The following is a 22,150-nucleotide window of genomic DNA, read 5'->3' as shown; positions in this document are numbered from 1 at the left end:
AGACAGGCAGGCAGGCAGGCAGGCAGGCAGGCAGGCAGGCAGGCAGGCAGGCAGGCAGGCAGGCAGGCAGGCAGGCAGGCAGGCAGGCAGGCAGGCAGGCAGGCAGGCAGGCAGGCAGGCAGGCAGGCAGGCAGGCAGGCAGGCAGGCAGGCAGGCAGGCAGGCAGGCAGGCAGGCAGGCAGGCAGGCAGGCAGTCAGGCAGGCAGTCAGGCAGGCAGACAGTCAGACGGAGACAGACGGAGACAGACAGACAGACAGACAGACAGACAGACAGACAGACAGACAGACAGACAGACAGACAGACAGACAGACAGACAGACAGACGTCCCCATGTCAGCTAAAAGTACCTTAAGGATTTACATCGACTCATATTCTAGTATTTTCCTTGAATCCTTTGTGTTTCAATTCTCTTAAATTCAATAAACCATGCTCGAGTGCGCAGTACTACCCTGTCCTCAAGGGCGGATCCAGACCGTATTAGCCGTATTGCCCAATGCGGTCTAAAATTTAAAGTGCCAATCCAATATTTTTGACAGCATTACCTTTGCCTTTTGAAGGGGCATGGTTTGGAAGAGGGCAGTGAACATGCAGAGAAGTGGTAAAAGAAAGGGGCTCTATTTGTGGAAATTTCTAAAGTCTGAAAGGGCAGACTGACACTGTCTTGCCTAATTTCTAAGAATATGGGGGCCCTTTTTGTTTGGAATAGGGCACATGACATTCAGGCATTGGTGGAAGACCGGGCACCTTTGCCAATTTTAAGAATTAAGGGGCACTTTTTAAGACTTAAAATTATATTTTTTTCATGTTATAAATGAACCAGGCACTTTTTGCGACTTCATTTTTTATATCTGCATGTCTAGAAATCTTGTCTTGGTTTGTTTTATTTTCAATGATTGCTTTTTAGTCTCCATACAAGCCATTAAATGGTACTCAATTTTCAAAAATTTCTGCTCACTGGCTTAGATAATGGATGTGCTTTTAGATTAGTGCCTAAAATTTCCTTCCGATACCCTCTAACCCGAACCCTGGACCCGCCCCTTGTCCATTAATTGTCCTATATTCTAGTTCTACACTACAGTTGGAAATAGCAGGTGTAAGTAATCAGCATTATCACAGTTGATCTCAATTTACCGCTTATTTTGGTGTATTGACTCATTGCACAAATGCATTGATTTTCATATTGAAGCAAACCGGTACTCATTATTGATAGTCAAATACATCCGAGTTTGAAGTTATTGGAAAAAGTACTCGTTCACATTGACTGTAGTCACTGACACAGGTGACAAAAATTTGAGGAGATAACAGGCTTTATATTTCTGGCACACTCTGTATTATTCGATATAAGTACAATCACATGCATTTCATGTCTTTGCACATATATACGACACCGACATGTTGCCCGATTAAACGATAAATATAATAAACGATAATATACGATAAGTTCTTGACTAAACTAGCCCAGCATTTCTAGCCATTTTGTAAAATTGACTTTCTCCATTATGCAAAAGATTCTCCGGTGAATCATATTCCATCAGTCTTCCCTCATCTAAAACGAGTATCCTAGAAAGAAAAAGTCAATAATTCATATGGTATCTTGTATTATGAATATTGCTTTCTTTTGAAACAACAAATTAAACTTGTTCAGATATTTTTACCTAGTATAGTCAATGACCGTGCTTATCCTATGAGCAATGGTTATAATAGTACAGTCACTAAACCTCTTCCTTATCATCGACTGAATGATTTCATCTGTCTCAATGTCAATAGATGCTGTAGCCTCATCAAGCACAATAATCTTTGTCTTGCGCAATAATGCACGACAAAGACAAATCAACTGTCTTTGACCAATGCTGTAATGAATAATGGTTAGCTGCATTTAGGCGTCCCTGATTTAACCTTATTTCTGACAACATTTCCAGCATAAGTGCATTTCTTATTCATGGTTACACACAGCTTATTGGTGTTACTAAAAACACTGTCATGTATAGGCAAATCAGAATGGTTTCGGTTCTAAATAAAATTAATCTTTGAAAATGAGCAATGGTGTAGTGTGAAGAAATAGATACCCTTTAAAATCATCCATATACATGTACTAATAGAATATAATGAACAGGTGTAACTTGCTTTTGATTGGTACTTTCAACCATTAGGCCACCTTATCGGTCTTGCTTTATGGCCAGAGACGGAAGTGCTCTTCCACAACCGGTTTCGGAAGTGCGTTGATATAGATGTTTTATTGTATTGAAAGTTTTGGTTTGAGTACTTGAGCACTCCCCATAATAGTCGAAGGTTGCTTCTCAAGAATTTATTGATATTTCAACTTGAAACGATAAGTGTTGCTGAAAAAGTAAATTTCGGTACGTTAACAAAGTATCTTCGCCTCAAATCAAACTGGAAAATTTGTTTATTCATGCCAGGAAGTGGTTATGTGCATTTTAGAATCATTTCCATAAACGAGTGAAAGCTAGTTCAAAACATTTCTTCTTGATTATGTGAGGGTGTGACTTTAATATGGTGTATTTGTATTTGTAATAATAAATGTTAACAATAGGTGGCGTATCTATCGCTCACTTGAAAAGAATCCATTGTCTTTTTTTCCCCGTTCAAGACTCTTATTGTCCCCTTACAGCGGCAATTAACCCTGACATATCCATTACAATACCCCAAGACGACAATTGTTACACTGGTGGCAGCGAAGTGGGATTTTATTTCCATTGTCGTGTATTTCATGGTCTTTTAATATGAAGTGGCCCCTCGTTGGGAACCTAGCCTGAGCAAACCACTTTTACCGTTAAAATACTTGAAAGACTTATAATGGACACTCGTAGCAGTTAAAACCGTTAGCTTGTCATATTTTTTATTTGATTTGAATTTGAGGAAAAAAAAGAATTATTGCTGGAGAGACCGGTATTTTTCCATAATATTGTAACTGACTTGTACTTATAATGTCGATGCCGGGGGAAATTCCAAACAAGATGCTAGTCACCTCGACGTAAATCAGTTCCTCACGTCTCTTACACAAAATGTTGAACATAAAATTAAAAATAGGAGGTCCGAATCACCCTCTGAGCTGGCCAAACCTAGGGACCACATCAAGGTCAAGGTACTCGCGACTAAAACTTACAGCGCTGGCCACAATTTAAGGTAAAGCTCAAGAGATTTGACAGTTACTGCGAACTCATGGGGATAACTGATCCTTCCGTGCAGAAGGATCATCTTTTGACGTATATCGACCATGAGTCATATCTGGCCATCAAAAGCCTTTACCTGACGGGCAAACTGACTTACAATAAATTCTTGGCAGCGATTAAAGACCGTATGTCCTTAACAAAATCGCCTGGCGATCATAAGCTCATGCTTAAGGCACGCGAGCAATAACAGCTAGAGAACCTGGGCCATTTCGCCAGAGAACAAGATCAGTTTCTGAGCGGAGTAAGTTTACAATTAGCAGCTAGGATACAGTTGTACATTTCGCAGTGAAAGACCTTGTCACAGGCAGTGTCCCTGGCTAGGGTTAGGGGTATTGAGTCAGCTCGCTGGATAGCCGAAAAATAGGAATCGAGGGGGAAACGGGCGATGGTCTACGAGACCCAGCCAAAACCATTCGAGACCGAGCTGCTCTTTGAACTTGTCAAACAGGAATAGGTCCGGAGTATAACCTCTGCATCAAAAATCTTGAGCGTCGAGGTCAGACCAGGCCTGCCAGGAATCCGAGCCTCCCAGAAATCCAGCGGCTGACCTCTACGCTGTTGGGTACCAGACCACCCTGCTTGTGCATGTCCTATGGTGGTATGCCACTCATGCACTGAGCCCGGACTTTACCCGAGGAACTGTCCTAATAGTCAGTGAAATGTGCACAAGAGTTCCTGCAGGAGCAGAGGCAAGCGCTTTAAAACCGTCAGCCCCAAGTTCACAAATATATTCCTCCGCACAGTAGACTATTAGATACCAGTATAAATGTTGTAGATAGAACTGGTCCCTATGGACAACCAAATAACCCTGTATATAGTATGAATGAAAATAATATGACAACCCCAAGGGTAGCTGCCCGAGGTCTAGTGGTTTACACCACGGGGAGAGCATACCTTTTAATGGTCAAAGCTCTTCTCCAGAGTGTACCCCGGAATCTGAAGCTGACCTACCAACGAACAGTAACCGAGGGCCCACCCCATTAGTGAGAAGTGAGCAAAATGAAGATATCTGTGACCGTGGCCTCTATTGTTCTGCAATAGTCAATAGTGTAGGGGGAATCTCTGCGCTTCTCGACACCGGCGCTGGTGTGACTATGCTAAAGACTTCAGTCTGGGAGGCGAGTAATGGGGGTGAAGTGGGGTGCCTGAAACCAGTTATGGCTACTGGCCAGGACATTAAGGTTAGGGGTTCAGTTGATGTTCACCTTAGTTTGGGGGATGGTAGTTTTATGGTTCCAATGGTGATTGCTGATGATTTGTCACAGGATTTTCTCCTTGGTGGTGATTTCTTCTGCGGCAACAACTGCATGATTGATTACCCAAATGAGTCATGAGCTGTGATCAGCCAGACATACCATTGGAACACAAAGATTCCCGACCAACTGGATGTCGGTTATTTCTGACCAGCCGGACTGGCTGAGCTCCGGGTCCATTCGGTATTGGTAGAACACTGGTTAGCCCGAATGATAACAAAGTGACAGTTCGTTTAGCCAACTTCTCGAACGTGACATGTCTAACGCAGTGAATTTGTAGAGATTTTCTCTCCTTTAAACAGTATTGAAATCCTCACTACACCCAGGATAAGAGACCAGATGTCCCCAAAACCCTTACTAGTAGTGAGGATCTTAATACGTTGTTTACAGAGCTGCAGCCCGACGCAATCGACATTTCAGACAGTGATCGTGAGGCCTTAAAGAAGGTTGACTCTGATTACTGGGATGTGTTTTCCCGCGACAACTTTGACATAGGGAGGACCGCATTAGTTGAATTTGAAATCGATAAGAGTGACCATCGCCCAATCAAACAACAACCGAGGCGTTCACCACCGGGTCATAGACAGTTTGTCGAGGTTCATACTACCGAATTACCATCTGGTGCCAATACAGGAAAGGGATAAACCATAGACAGTGTTCTGCACAGTGAATCGATTGTGGGAGTGGAACGTCATGGCCTTTGGCCTAACTAATGCTCCTGCCTGTTTTTCTCGGCTTATGACTATGGCCCTAGATAAGGTTTCCTGGAAAACAGCGTAAATATATCTCGATGACGTGATTGTCCACTCAGCTGATGTTGGGTCACACATTGGTAAACTCGCTGAGGTGTTCTCAGGTTTCAGATCCGCAAACCTTAAACTAAAACTGAGAAAATGTCACCTACTGCGGAGACGGTCGAAGCTTTTGGGCCATATTGTTAGTGGGAATGGTATGGACGCTGACCCAACTAAGCTTGAAAAATTATGAATTGGCCTGTTCCAACCACAGTTTCAGAGGTCCGCAGTTTCAGGGGTTAGTGACCTATTACTCAAAGTTTATTGAAGGGTATTCCCAAATGTGTCATCCCCTAAACCACCTTACTAAAAGCCATGTTTTTGTATGAGGAATAAAGCAACAGCGAGCATTTGATGCCATAAGGATAGCACTTACTGGCCTTCCGGCTTGGGCCTTCCCTGATTTCGAGACAGGTGCAGGCAAATTTATATCGACTGTGACACTAGTGACTGGGCAATTGGTGCTGTACTTTTACAGGTGCAGGCAGACTCGTCTGAACGGGTAATCGCATATGCTGGCCGCACACTACGGGTGGTGAAGAAATTAACTGTGCCACCTGGCGAGAGATGCTTGCCCTAGTTGATATGATCGAACTACTTCGGCGTTGAGCCTGAAATTTTTGGTGTGAATGGCTCCAGTCTTCAAACATTCAGTCTGGACAAGTTGCTCGCTGGAATGAACGGTTGGCCGACTATGAATTTGATATTGAACATCGGCCGGGGCGTATTCACCTAAATGTGGACGCACTTTCCCGCATCCCTTAACGACTGAAGCGTCATGGAGACTGCCCTAGCTGTGGCAGACTGGTGCCCCAAAATGTCAGGTTTCAGCAGTTGGTGTTGGTAGTGCCAGCTTGTCAACAGTGGACATAGCCCGGTTACAGGACGAGGACGCTGTCAAGGAATTAGTCCATTGACAACAGGTTAAACCTAGTGCCAATGCGATGCGCCAATTTAGCGCCAAAACTAGAATGTTTCTTGGTGAATATGAGCGCTTAGTTATTGACAAGGATGTTTTATTTTTGAGACCCACTCCTGGATCCAGACTTTCGAAATCGCGTGTCGTTCTGCCTAACGTCTTACTGCCTCAGGCTTTATCACACCATGACGGTATCTCAGGCAGGTACTGAGGAAGCACTAAGACAGAACAGAAGATGCACGAATGATTCTTGCGTCCAGGCCTTACAAGAGCAGTGCATGAGTACATCCAACAGTGCCAGAAATGTCAACCATACAAAAATCCGCCCAAGCGCCGAAGGCTCCTTTGGTGTCAACACCCGTTGGTCGAAGATGACAGAGGCTGCATATTGATATAATGGGCCCCCTACAGCGTACTAAACATGGCAACACATACATGATTGTTGTACAAGACGCCTTTACTAAGTGGGTGGAGGCGTGATTGGTACGGAATGAGAAGGCTTCCATTTCGGCTTGAAAAGTCATGGATGAATGGGTCACGAGATATGGCTGCCCAGAAAACAATCACTCAGACGGGAGTGCCAACTTTGAATCCAAGGTTTTTTACGGAAGTGTGTCGACTGTTGGGTATCGATAAGACACGTACCACCTTGTATCACACTATGGTAAATGGTCAGGTGGAAAACTTTAACAAATGAATCCAGGCCATGCTGACCATATCTGTGAATGAAACTGGCACTGACTGGGATACGAAGCTGTCATCTCGCCTGATGGCATTCCGTTCTAACGTTCAGGAGTCCACTGACGAAACCCCTTTCTACCTGACATTTGGTTCAGAGATGGTCTAGCCTCTGGATATCATGGTTGGACCCGGTGGACCCCCCGAACAACCAGTGTACACTTCTTAGTTTAGCTGGGTAAGGCTCAGCTTTGTCAGACTTAATTACAACGGATTCGCTAAGCGGGGTTGGTATAACGTTGGTGATAGGGTATGGCTTTATAGTCATGCCATTAAGCCAGGGGAGGCTGCAAAATTGGAAGTGGAAGGGCCCCTTCATTGTTATCGAGATGCTGTCTGAGGTGACGTATCGGGTCAGACTGGCGTATCGAGGCGAGTAGAGCCCCAACCAGCCCCTGGGAGTGAAAGTTCAAGCACTTCAAGGAGTGATGATGAGGAGATTGTCTGGAGGCGCCCAAACGACCGGATTGTGTCAGTACCAACAGATGACGCTGCACCAAACGAAGCTGAGGCAGAAGTCGATCCCTCAGCAGGTCAGCCTGTGGATAATGCCCAGCTGCATCCACTGGCCGACAATAGAGATCAATTTTGTCATCTGCGTCCGAGGAGAGCACTGAAACAGCCATCCCGATTAAGTGACTTTGTTCGTCATTGCTCCATACCGGTAAGGAGTACAGCTGTTGAGGGTGACTGTACCACCTGCTGTCAGCGATGCTCCAGAATCCGAGATAAGAAAGACATGTGGCTGAAAAAAGCGCGAAAATTGCTGCGAGACAGAGAACACCTCAACGGTTAATATCTCTGCCCTCTAGCCAACTTAACATTTTTCTCTCTTCTCGTTTATTTTTAGCTACCAAGATGTCTGATGTGCTCCAGTTGGATACGTTGGAAACGAGGAAACCCGAGATCCAAAGAAAACTGCTGCCCATGATGTGCGCAGATGGACGGTTTAATCGGTTGGGGACAGAACTCAGCTGTTTGATATCTCAGCATGGGGGTACGAATTTATGCCTCGAAGACAAGCTGGAGAAGCTTAAACAGCAGCTTCGAGTTGGAGATTTGCGTCATCCAATTCTCCTGTTGAGCGACTCGATGTTCAAAGGAGTCAAGTTCAGCGATGACTTGTATGTAATCGCTCAGGAGAACTAGTTGAAGACGTTACTCGGACGATACGACTGATGAGCGTCAGTTGCTCAGCTGTCATTGTCAACCATGGGGTTAACAACGTCCGGGAAATCGGTGACACTGTCAAGGAGATATATTGCTTAGCAAACATGATATGGCAGAAGTATCCCCTTGTCCCGATTTTCCACCTTTGCGTTCCAAAGGCCCCATATATGAGAGGCAAGCGTGAAATGGTCATCCCAATTGACCGTATCAATCTACACTTCGAGAAAGCTGGGTTCAGCACCATTGAACATCCAGATCTTCCAGACCAGGACTACAGAGGGATCCATTATCGACTGAAGGCAGTCAACGAAGTAGTTCGTCATGTAATTGCCTCCATCAAGAGTCATCTAGAGTCCTAAATTTATAGTTGGGACACCTTACTACGGTCAAAACCCACTCTACAAACCCTGGCCTCAGTCCTGGTTGTGTGCTAGAACTTGCTCTGCTGGCCTCTTACTTTTACTTTTTCAGCGCTACTACCGAATCATCATACATCACCTCCACTTGTATATAGACCATCACTTGTGTATAGACCGCAAGTCCCGATACGTGAGTAGGTATGGGGATGGCGGGGCTAACACCAGATATCGGTAAATGGCCAGCCATCCACCCTGCAGCTTTGATTCCTAGTCTACCTCGTGCTTCAGGGATGGATTCAGCTTACGTTATAACAATCATCTAGACTCATAAGGACACTGCGCTATAACATTGTGCGTTATCTCTAGTGAACATTTTGCAGGATCCCTGCGCGTTGGACTTAATGTTATCGTGTTGGACTTATTGTATTGCTACAGTTATTTTTTGGAACTGAACTGTGTTTCAGTACACATTTTTAGGGGGAAGCCGTGTAAAGGTGTGACTCACGACGTTATTATATTGTAATATAGTGTATTTGTATTTGTAATAATAAATGTTAACGATAGGTGGCGTATCTATCGCTCTCTTGAAAGAATCCATTGTCCTGGCGAGTTGTGTGTGGTTCTATTGTCCCGGTTCAAAACTCTTATTGTCCCCTATTACAGCGGCAACTAACCCTGATATATCCATAAGAATACTCCAAGACGACAATTGTTACAATTAAAGCTAAAGCGAAAATTCTCATCAAATATCAAATCATTAATACCAACTGGAAAAGTGAAATTGTAGATGATGACACGCATAATATTTCAGGTTTAGCTATAATGGGGTAGATACCTTAAATTTTTGAGAGGAATCTTGCGAATGGACTTTTTTCAGGGTCGCACCTGTACATGGCTGCACCTCATACCAGCTCTTGATCTAAGTCAATTTTACTGCTGTTGAAGGATTTCTGGTGGAACGCTATTGGTACAGCTGTTTTAGTAGTGGACCTGCCAGTGTAGTTCATATTGGATATTAGCAGTGTTTTATGGCAACTTTAACTTTTAAAACAATGCGGGTTCAACATTGCTCACACCCCCAGGAAATACAGTCATGGAGGTGTGGGCATTATATGCAAACCTCAAAGTTAAAGATATCAATTGGTCACTACCACTGCTGAACACATGCAAAAACTTTGGCCTGGATATCACTCCCAGAGCTCCGAACTCATTGCGCCTAATTAACATCTACCGATCTCTACTGCATTTGTAAAAATAAGTTCACCATTAATGGTTTCCTTCAGGATTTCAATAATCTGCTTGAAAAAATGATCATCTCTAAAGGCAAACTCCTCATAGGTGGCGATTTCAATTTCCGCTTGGATGATGTAACCGACAGTGATGCGAGGAAACTTTTACACACACTGTCGGATCACAATTTAGTCCAAGATGTTAATATATATGCCTACCCATCTAGCTGAGCATACGTTAGATCTCATCATCGTCCGTTCTTGTGATTCCCACCTCATTCATGATACTTGTGCGACAGACATTGGTCTGTCTGATCATTTTCCGGTTACATGTGATATACATGATCCAGAACCATAACCAAGACGTAAAACTATATCATATCAGAAACTGCATAACCTAGATACAGCAGAGTCTTGAGTAGCTTTATGTGCTCTAGAGTTGAGAGACCAAAGCCAAAAAGCCGTAAATTAGCGATAAAATGGATGAGTGTAATGAAGACCCTAAATGCCTTGTCGAAACGATCCGATCCTCATTGAAACATCCCAGTCCATCGCAGACTGTTGCCGAGGGACCGAAGTTTGTCAGGTCTTCTCTACAATTGCTGAACTGCACACCACTTCACGAGTGACGGATTGAAACCAAGGATCAAGACTACTCTCAATATTACGCAGCGATTGCTTTATTGGCTCTTGAAACACATGTCATTATGTCACTTGAGTATACATAGAATTACGTTTTCAATGTTATACCCTGGTAAGCCTGGCTGTGATGGCCAGCCTATGGCCCTGCAAACCCAATGACCTTGTTATTTAGTCACTATCCTACTCACAAGAATCGAAAGGAAGAATATCTCATGATGGACAAACGATTGAATAGTTAGACAGACTAAGGACGAAAATGTAAACTTAATAGCCTGCTAGGAATAAAGCTCAAAGTGGGAGGAAACAGATGCAAATTTCCCATTAGAATGCAATGGATGCAATTATTATTTCCCATGAATAACACGTCATGAAATATTGTTCAATGTAGAGATTGGTTGATAGAAATTAATGTAGGCACTTCAAGACATATTTCCTTATTGGAATGAAAATATACATTATGTGTATGTATAACCAAATGAATATGTGTGATAAGTCAACATAGTCACCACCAGTAGCTGTGGATTTTTCATCAGGGATGAAAACGGCCATATTGAAAAAGTCGGAAAATATTTTCAAAACAAAGAATTTTTTTGGGGAACAAAAATCAGTAACTTTTAGCCAAAAAACTTACTTCCTTTTGGTCAAAATGTTAATAGTTTGGGCCTGAATTAGAGCCGCATTTTGAATGAGACGCCATATTGGTTTCTCCGACTCCACAGTTGTGCTAATAACTGCCAAAAACCGTCTTAAGGAGCACTCCTAACTACGGAGCGCTCCGATGTGACGCCTGCGATTGAGGAGATTAAAGCGATTGAGGTGATTTACACTGTTCTCAGGAATAAAGGAAATGTTAGAAAAGGTCGGAAATCCGTCTATGGTCGGAAGATTTTCATCCCTGTTTCATACAGGAGTGACGACCAGCATTATTGGTGGTTGGCTGACAAGTGTATTGAGTGTTAAAACTAAATTGGGGTTGGTGACTCTTAGGAACAAGCTTTGTTCCTTCAGCAAGGTTGTAGGAAGAACAGGCTTTTCAGCAAGGAATGTCGTGTAGGGCATACTCACCTGAAGTTTTCTCCATTTTCGGACACTTCATGGTCCAATTCATTTTTTAGGGATTTCACAAATTCACATAAATAACCACATTTAAGAGCTTCCCAGATCTCTGCATCAGTATATTTGTCAAATGGATCCAGGTTGTAACGCAGAGTCCCAGAAAATAATAATGGATCCTATAGGAATAACAAAATAAAATCTTTAATCAGTTCATTTCTATAGCTGCTGGGTCTGTTATGGTAAAATTGATCTGTCAGTTATGGTAAAATTGATCTGGATTAATTAACTAGGGGTCAGGGAGACCATGCCCACTTGGAAAGTGGTTTCAAATGCTCACCAATCTAACGATTTCAATATTCAACGCCCCCTGGTGACCATATACAATAAACCAATAACCTTGAAACTCACCACAATCATAGTACATGCCAGCAGCTACAATTTTGCAATTGGTAGTGATAACAGTAATGCTTCAGTACCAACAAACTATGGAAACACTATGTTTTTCTACTATTCAACGCCCCCCGGTGACCATATGCAAAACCCATTTACCTTAAAAATCAAGACAATCATAGAACATGATATGAGTTACAACTTTCCAATTGATTGTGGTAACAAAATATGCATAGGTATCAATATAATGTGAAAAAACTTATGAATGAGTACTGATGACACCGAGATGGCCACCAATCGTGTGATAATTGGCCGATCAAAAATACCTAATCTCAGGTATTAACCCATTAGCACTCAGGCATTGCACTGAGTCAATTACTCATCAGAAAGTTCAAAGCAAAATCCAAGTTCATCACGATACCGAATATTCAAGGCTTTCATGTGATGTAAGATTTGATGAGGTGGGCCACCAAAATCGTGTCCTTTTGGCCCCCCCTGAAATTCATCCAAACCTACTAGGCAGGGTGGATACGAACGGATTGAGTGCTAATGGGTTAAAGATCCCTTTCCATAGAATAGCCATCACAAATTTCAATGAAAAATGGCAAACCAGTAGGAAGCTACAACTCAAGATAATTAATCAAAGCATCTTCAAAATTTCCTTCAAAAACTTCAAAAATATAACCAGGCTACATTCAATTTCATTCATTCGATTTGCACTACTTCACATCTAAAATGATTTTAATCTTACCTGTGGAATAATTGTTAAGCTACTTCTCAATTTATGTAAACCAATTTCAGTTATGTCAATGCCATCAATATGAATGCGGCCCTCATTCGATTCAGTTATACGGAATAATCCAAGAGCCAGCGATGACTTCCCTGCTCCTGTTCTTCCAACTAAACCAACCTAACAAATATATATTGGCATCATTAGTATACATCAAGAAAGAAACTGAAACAGAAAATCTGTGTAATGTAGAAACAATGTAGATCGAAACACAATGTAGAAACAAGAGCCCCACGGGGCACTATGGCCAGCGTGTCAGCTTTCCTGCGATGTATTCTGTGGATTATATTTGTCAAAATACACTCCAAGTTCAAAGACAATGCCTATAATTTACACGCTACAATCGTGTTTTCATAAGTACCACAGACAGGGGCCAGTTGCTCAAAGGTTGGTTAAAGATAACCGGTCGTTAAATACCATATTAACAATGAAATTTCAATTGTCACCATATCAACTATCCGCTGGTTAACTCTAACCAACTTTTGAGCAACTGGCCCCATGAAACTAGCAGGAACAAATTCCTCAAATCAATCGTTATGATTGAATGCGGAATAGAATTAAATTGGATTTCTAAAATTTGATAAATAAAACAAAATTGAATTGCACTTGATGTTTTCTTTGTTCAATGAAGTAAAAATGAATTGGATTTGATGATTTTTTGACGATACCATGGGAGTCTTTTTCTTCTGATTGTTTTAAAACCGATAGTTTTGCGTTCAGATTTTTGCAAAAAAAGCTCATATTAATTTCAAGGAGGCCCTGTTTCAAAATTCAGCTGCATAGGATTTGGAGAATGGATAATGCTTTTACCCATGCAGTACAGTGTATAAATCGGTGATGAATTTTGCTAGTACATCGCACTGCGGTGTATTCATGTAATTAGTAATTAGTTTTTATCTCTATTAAAGAGATGGCAGCACCTGTCAAACATAGTGAAATATTAGTAACTAACGGTATAGACGCACTATAGTGGTATTGCTTTTATTCAACCCCTTCGGATGGAATTTTTCAAAATTTTCAAAATATCTCCAGCACTATCGGGTATTAATTAGTCAGCCATGAAAGGGTTAATGAATGATTTGTATGAATAAATGCTCAGTTGCACAGTCAAAGGGCCTTAGCTCTGGAAACCATGTCACTTAAATTCGCTCCATTTGTATAGTAATAGGCTAAGCATACCGCTGGCCTAAAAAGACTTGTTTTTAACAATAGATAATGTTACATGAATACATAGTAATCCTTCTTGGGAAATGTACCAAGGATGATACTCTCAGCGGACTGCTGACATTAAAGGGGCCACAATCCTTTCACCATAGCAAACCTGTCTGAGATTTAACATGAATGGCAGCAGCTCAAAGATCTTCATCTAGCTAGTATTTCTAGGTGTCCCACAATACACGCTTGTTTGACAATGAATAGAGCTTAGGGAACGAAGTAATAACTAAATTCCTCTATCTATGAATGTGTTGATAAATATTCAGATACATAAACATGACAATGAAATTACTGGTTTATTTCAATTGATGATGGTAAGAGATCTAATTAATTATTCATTCTAGATCATTGATCTAATAATTGATATGAATGAAGTTATAATTCCCAAAGCAAATGATCAAGTTAGTCATATGGATGAAGAAATGTGGTCATATAATGTAAATGCTGTTCCGTTTTACCCCCGTCCACCAACTCGGCCTGATTGGCGCATGACCAGTTCAGTGGAGATCTGATCAATTATCAAAGTTTATCATTGAAACATACATAGCCACTATGTGGTATGATTTGTATGATGGGTAGCACTTAGTGATTACTAAAACGCGATCAAGCCATTCAACTTGTCGAACTGAACAACTGATGGTGTGAGTAATTCTAGTCACTCCTGCCACAATGGCACTTATATTTCCAAGCCCAGCAGAAATGATGGCCAAGTTATCAATTATTTTAGCCTTGATTGTTTTCTCTGATAACAATTTCTTCAAGATCACCATCAGCTAAAACTTTTGGCTTTTTACTATTGATATTCCTTTAGGTCTATGTCTGATGCTTTATCCAATCAATCTGGAAACTTCACATCCAAATGCTTGGTAAAAACCGATGGATATAAGCCACGGCGAACTCATCATAGATGAAGAAAATGCTTGTATAGCTTATTGAAAGTTTAGTGAAAATCTATCAAAAAATATCGCCATATCAAACCTTTTTTGTAAAAAACAATCATTATATCAAGGCATAGTAATTTGTTATAACAAATATAATCATTAGTTGTAACATGATCAACAAAAAATATTTAAACAATTTTACTTGGGAACTAAAAAAATTGTTCAGGATAGGGGTCATTCATTTATTATGTACGCATTAAGGGATGGGTCAGTGCAAATGCTTACTGCAATGCTTAATGTATATGAGAGAATGGCCGATTTTGCGTACAGAGGGGGAGGGGGGTTGAAAAATTCAAATTTTATGCGTACGTAATAAATGAATGATCCCATAATGAAAATAATTTATACAGGGAGTCTCAGAAAATATGTAACCTTTACCTTAAGGTTACTAATTCATAACCTGTTTGAAATTATTTTTTGGGGGTAAAGTTGGTAGACCTAGATGTTTACTTGAGAATGAATAAGTCATGCATGGCTGAGCACTAGCAGGTTTATGAATCAACATTAAAATGCTGTCGAACCAAATTTGCGGATTGTTCCATTGTGTATGTCTATTGTTAAATGACCACCTGCCTGTTGGAAAATTGATTTAAAATTTCACTCCTTGTGATGTTTTTTCCTATCGGGAAATGTAAAGACTTAGTAATTCAATAGACCATCAGAAGGAATCAAGGACTTAATGTGCAGAAAGTCACAGATTTTGAGAAATACTGAATCTGATGTATCAAAATTCAACATTAATCTTAACTGTGCATTGGTAAAATAGAAATGATATTGAACAAGTCCAGGAGAGCCTTAATTAGTCATGAGTACCAACAATTTTATCAAGTAGAAATCTGCTTCCGTTGATTTAATTGTCTGGTCTCAAATTAAGTGAAAGCGGAACATTTATCAATAAGCGTATATAATGCAATAATCCTTATTTCTAGTATTGGTTTGACTCCATTTTAAGGACCATTCAAAAACATGGTATTCTCATCCATGCTATTCTTTCATTTAAACGTTCCATCCTCGAGTAAAAACATCCAGGTCTACCACCCTACCCCCCAAAAAATCTTATTTCAATTATAGTTAATGTATAATTAATCTTTAAGCTATGGTAACACATTTTTTGAGACACCCTGTATATGATTCAAAATACTATTGAACTAGTCTCTCCATAATTGGAGATTGAACTGAATTTTAAAATATTTTCGTTCGGCACTACCCTTTTGACAGAGTTAGTCGCAAACATTTTTTTTGGGCTTACGCAAAGACAAACCCAAGCCAGTACTCAATTGACATTTAGGCAACATACCAATGAGACAAGTGCTCACATAAAAAAACAAGAAATCTTATATAATATGGAATTTCCTAAATTTACACGATGGTGCATTTTAATGGAGTATCAAAATTAAATGTCAGTAAATATACTCTTAAGAGTTTAAGCATTTATAATTTATCAAGATTTCGTTTTTAGGCCTACTCCTTATTTTCAAGATTTAGAATATGCGCTTGCCGTTATTGTTAACAACGGTGGAGCATAGATCAGAGTTCATTGTGCCACTGCTGACCCAAATTTAATGCCATCCGCTGCCCATGCTATGCCAAATTAACTGCCAACTGCAGCAATTCTTTAAGATATGCCGTTTTATATTGACACAATCTCCATGAAGCCCTTTATATGTAGTAATGACACACAGCTGCATGATGATTCATCGTGAATAAACATGGTAGTGGGTCTTCCCCAATGACTCAAATAGACACTCTCCAGGAGCATGGTGTAGACCTGGATGCTGAACAATTATGCTACACTGTGTGAAATTTGTTAATGTAATTCATTTCATCATCAATTAAACATAATTACAAATGAAATGCATAACGAATAAGTAGATTGATGATAGGGACCTAATCAGACCCTTAAAGGCTGTGCAATCACTGGGACGTCAGGCCCCTTGAAAAAAAGGATTAATGATAATGATAACAATGATAATAATAATAATTCTAATAATAATGGCTTCGAATTTTAGTATTCTATATTTCTGGAAAATGAGAGATGTAGGTGTATTAAATTTGGCACCATCTAAAGCTTGGATAGCTTTCTTTTGCAATTTATTTATGGTTTTCAAAAGTTTTTTGGATATTATGGTCCACATAAGGAAAGGCAATAGGTTAGGTTTTTTAATTTGTATAGCCTCTTAAATAAAGAAGACGTTTACACCAATTCAGCTATAAACTTTTTACGCTTCTCAGTAAATAAATATTCTCATAATGAGAGACATCTATTTTTGTAAATTGAACAATATCCAAGATTCACTGCCAACTTCCCCAAATACTGCTTTTCACAGCCATAAACCATTTTTTCAATTCACTGCTATTCACTGCTCTGACAGCCCAAGACTTTAACTAGGCCACACTCGAGGCACGCTTTTCATTACATGCACAGATCAAACACCTCATAGCACCAAGTCTGAGATGAGCATGTGTGTGAAGCATGAATATAAGTGACAGCGCATGTATTCTTCTGAAACAAAATGTAGTTTCAACAACAAATAAATAAATCAATTGATAAATAAGCAACAAATTCTAATGAAATTCAACAGGGTTAGAGAGTTTATGAGTGAATTGAAGGTTTTGAAACTCAGCTTTATGCGGAAGTTATTTTGTACTTAAGGAAGAAAGTTTCATATGCAATAGCAAAATGGACTTTGCTAAAGCGAAATTCCATAAAAATGTACTGCAATTTAACATCATTGGCTCAATGCCAACTTCATTATCGCTAACAAAGGTAAACCATTAAAAACAATTTTGCCTCACCTACACTTACTTACAAATGCAAAACCGTTATTCTATTAAGCACAAAACCACCTCAAATAAGATAAACCGTTTCTATGGCGATAGGTGGAAAATTGAATTATTCTGAGTTCAACTTTTTTCAATTGTGCGATCTAAAAATAATTCTTCAATATACACATGACATCTGGTCGACGATTGCATCTGGTACAGGGGATATAAGCAGAAATATGATTATGCTGTTGGAATAACGTTTTCAAAGCAGTTCCGAGGAAACAAGCTTGAGTACAGACAAGCAGAAACCTTGTGCAGTGTCGTTCTGACAAACTGAAATTATGCAAATCAAATAATAAAATCCAAATAATATAGGCAAAATCATAACACACATAGGCTGTTTAACCCATTAGCACTCAGGAATTTCACAATGTAGTGCCAATTATTCCTCAGAAAATTCCAAGGAAAATCCATGATCATCACGATACCAAATAGCTCATTTACTGTTTATTTCCATGCATTACAAGTTCATCTTATTTTGGAGTAAATAGTCAAGGCTTTCATTTGATGAGATTCGATGGGGTGGGCCACCACAATAGTGTCCTTTTAGCCACTTGAATTGCATCCAAAGTTACTTGGATTTGAAGATAGCGCCCAGATCTGTCATGTTCATAAAGAAATACAAAAGAAATTGAAATTGTCTGTCTTCACAAAAGAAGCAGGAGACAATGTCCCTAGTCCCAACGGAACACCCTTGCCAGCCATGGACACGATCAATGACAACAAAGAAGGTGTCCTGAAGTTACTTCGGAACATAAATCCTAAGAAGGCCCCTGGCCTGGATCTTACATCCGGATGGACCTTGAAGGATTGTGCTGAGGATACAGCATCAATCATGACCAGGTTATTTAAGTAATTCCTCTAGGAAAGCAAGGTTCCAGATGACTGGAAACGAGCCAACATGACAGCTATCTATAAGAAGGCTGAAAAGCAATGCCCATTCAACTACAGACTGGTTTCGCTGACATGCCTTAGCTGCAAGGCACTAGAGCATGTGATTGTGTGCCAAGTGCTGAAGAACCTTGGTGAACAAAACATCCATCATGATTGCCAACATTGATTCAGGGCAGAGAGGAGCTGTGAAACCCAGCTACTAATTCTCGTGCTCAAGTTGGCATTATCACTAGAACAAAGGATCCAAACTGACATGATCATCCTCGACTTTAGTAAAGCCTTCAACCACATGCCTTATCAGCGGCTACTCAAGAAGATAGACCACTACGGCACCAAGGCCTAACTCTGCAATGGATTTCCTCAATGCGACAGGACCCAGAGTATTGGTCCACGGGCAGTGTTCTGATGAAGGACCAGTAGTCCCCAAGGGTCTGTATTGGGCACTCTGTTGATCCTCATCTTTATCAGCGACCTCCCAGAAGGACTACATTGACGGACACGCCTTTTTGCTGATGATTGCATCCTATATCTTCAGATCAGGTCCAAAATTGACCAACAGCTCCTACGGGATGATCTGGAACAACTAGCTAAGTAGGAATGAACCTGGGGGATGTAATTTCACATGATGAAATGCAGCATTCAGCAAGTCACATGATCCAAAAAACTCAAACAAGCCGACTTAACCCTAAAAGATGTCAAATTGAACCTTGAAAAGACCACAACATACCTAGGAGTGGACCCCCAAACTGAATTCTTGTGAAAATCCAATATCGAGCATATCAGAGAAGGCGTCAAACATGCTTGATTTCAGTCTACGGAATGCCAGAAGAGATACGAAACCAAAGCCTGTATTTCTCTAGTTTGTTGAAACCTTGAATACGGGATACCATCTGGAACCCCACCACGCATCACTCGCCAACTGAGTCAAAATGGTCCAACGGAGGGTGGCACAACTTGTAATTAACAGATATCACAACACCAGCAGTGAGTCTGACATGCTTCATGGACTGGATTGGGAAACCCTACAGTCATGCTGTTATGAAAACATGCGTTTTTCAAGATAACCCTTACGAAAATGGTACACGTGTATTTCCAGAATTACACGTGTATTTTTGGATCTACACGTGTACTTTGACAAACTACACACCCAGTTGGGACTTAAGTTATAACTTTTCATCGAATTCATAAATCCCCAGGAAAATTCGGTAACCTTCTAAAAGCGGAGCAGATTCAGGGGGCAGAGCGTGGAATAGCTTGTCTCGAGTATTTGCTGAGCAGAGCGTTAGGCCTTTAGTACGTCGTACAGCAATCACGTCCCGCCATTTACAAATCGTTATCATCGAAAATATATTGTTGAAATATCATTTGATAGAAATGTATTAATTTCAACGCGACAGTATTTATGACCGAATCCTCTACGTGGCTCACCTCATAATACGCGCCATCGACGTTCGTTTACAATGACTACAATAATCAGGCCCGTACGTAGCCTCTATTTCGGGTTGGTGCGAATTTAGATATCAGGCGGAACTAGCTGCAGGGGTTTGGGTCCTCCCCCAAGAAAGTTTTGAAAATTTGAAGCGAATGTAAGTGAAAGATATTTCATATAACAAAGTCAAGACACGCTATTCCGCACTCCGCTCCCTGAATCCGCTCTGCTCCGCACTCCGCTTTTAGAAAATTACTGGAAAATTCAGCCTTGTGGCCATTCCCGACGACGAAGATTTCATTGGTCGACTCAATCTTCCGGTGAATTGCCCTGTTTTATATTTTCGGTCCATTATTTACGCTGGCAATCTGATTGTGAATTCCGCCGACTGATTGCTTTTTATCAACCAATGGGATGCATTGTTGATATCATGTAATATGCATTGTTGATATCATGAATTCAATAATCGCGATCGGGCGAAAAGATATACTCGTCTGCTAGCTTAATTGTTACACTGTCATTGGATTTATTTCCGCGCGTGGTGACACATTTTTTGTTCTCGCCACCAGGGGAGTTGAATGTTAAATTATGCTGTAAAATTGATCACGACTTTAAAAATGTTAAATTATGCTGTAAAATTGATCACGACTTTAAAAAAAGCAATGTACAGCAATGTAGATAGGCGGTCGGGTCAACTTTAAAGCTCAGCTGACGGAGAAACTATTTTTTCAGCCTAAAGTTTATTATCTTTTTCATTATAGAAACAGAAGAATGATGTTTCATCTTCTGAATCAGAATATAACTGCCCGGATTGTCAGCATTACGAAAATGCCATCAAGTCCCTTCGACTTGAGTTGAGGGAGAGCCGGGAAAGGAATAAAAAACTGCTTGCCCTCAATATGCAGTTACAAACTGGTATGTTTATTTTGTAAAAATCTTAAATGGTTTTGATACGATTTAATGTTAGGCAGCAGAAAATGTTTCAATTTGTGAATGAAATTAAACGAGACAGGAATCATGAGCAGGGTATTTTAAATTAATTTCAGATTTGCCTATTCAAATCAAACAGATTACAAATGAAAACCTGAGGAAACAAGGTATGTCTTTCTGCTCCATGGATTAGATCTGCATTTTCAGTGACATTGAATGACACTTGTTTTTTGCTTTTTCAGCAAATGAAAATGATAAAAATGATCAACAACCACCACCACCACCACAACAGCAACTACCACCACAACAGCAACAACCACCACAACAGCAACTACCACCACAACATCAGCTACCATCACAACAGCAACTACTACCACAGCAACTACCACAACAACAGCAAAAACAACCACAAGTGCAACAACAGCAACAACAACCACAAGAGCAACAACAGCCACAACCACCACAACATGAACAACAGCATCAAACACAACAGCATGATATGGAAGCCGATCCAAATGATCTCGGATTACTACAGGTATTTACATAATAGATTTTGTAAGCATCGAAATAGCTTTAGTAAAGATAATACCATATGCAATGTAAATTATTCTCATTTTAGGATGCCTACTCTCTCCTGGACAATGCAACAGCTGCTGCCATACGCCGATTAGTTGGAAAACCAAATACCGTTGGGCGTATGGCATGCATGCTGTTGTCGGCATTATTCACAGATGACGAACTTCTTGAAAAAACGTTGACCGGATGTGATGCCATGAAAATCTATCATGAAGACAAAAAATTGGACCCAAACCGGGTGAGCTTACTAATACGTAAGTACATCAATTTAACTTAGAGCAGCTGGCGTTCATTTGTTGTTGTTGGTTTGGAGGGGTGGATCCAAGCTGGTAGGGTTCAGCCCACGAAAAAGGCACTAGTCATGGTGCATATATCATGGACTTTCATCACAGGTGTAATTTTTGTCTGTGATTCAAAAAGGGCACCTGGTCAGAAAAATTGACAGTTTTAAACAGTCACCCCTTTGAATGTGTACTAATTGGTTTTTCCAGTTATTTTTGGAGTTTTGAAGAATTTTTAATGGATTGTGTTGATATTTGATATTTGGTAGCGTAAGCCCAAAACTTGAAAAACAAATACGACACAGAATTTTAAAGGGGGATACATTACTTAAAAACGGGACCAATTTATTTATACGGAATATAACGGGGATGGATTAACCGAGGTTGACTACTTTGATTTTAGCCCACTCCCCAGCAACAATTGCGTTCACTTTTTATCTGTCTTGCGTCCATCTGTAGATGAATCCAGTTACTTGGGATGTTTTGAAGAAACTTTGTCTTGATATTTGGTTTATACATCTATATGA

At 40.4% G+C, this 22,150-nt stretch overlaps 1 protein-coding gene across 1 annotated transcript in view; it reads right to left on the bottom strand.

Moving 5' to 3' along the window:
- Positions 1–271: 271 nt before the first annotated feature.
- Positions 272–22,150, bottom strand: part of LOC141910688 (multidrug resistance-associated protein 1-like) — a 43,534-nt gene continuing 21,655 nt past the window's right edge. Inside the window, exons 4-7 of the mRNA XM_074801410.1 lie at positions 12,493–12,651; positions 11,361–11,527; positions 1,656–1,850; positions 272–1,560 (exon numbers count right to left, since the gene is read on the bottom strand). Of these exons, the coding sequence (XP_074657511.1) occupies positions 1,449–1,560; positions 1,656–1,850; positions 11,361–11,527; positions 12,493–12,651 (633 nt within the window). The 3' untranslated portion in view covers positions 272–1,448. The remainder of the gene's footprint in view (positions 1,561–1,655; positions 1,851–11,360; positions 11,528–12,492; positions 12,652–22,150) is intronic.

This window comes from Tubulanus polymorphus, chromosome 9 (genome assembly GCF_964204645.1).
Source record: "Tubulanus polymorphus chromosome 9, tnTubPoly1.2, whole genome shotgun sequence".
NCBI classification, from domain to species: Eukaryota; Metazoa; Nemertea; class Palaeonemertea; order Tubulaniformes; family Tubulanidae; genus Tubulanus; species Tubulanus polymorphus.
The sequence above is the reverse complement of the archived record's forward strand: the minus strand, read 5'-3'. Positions and strand labels throughout refer to the sequence as shown.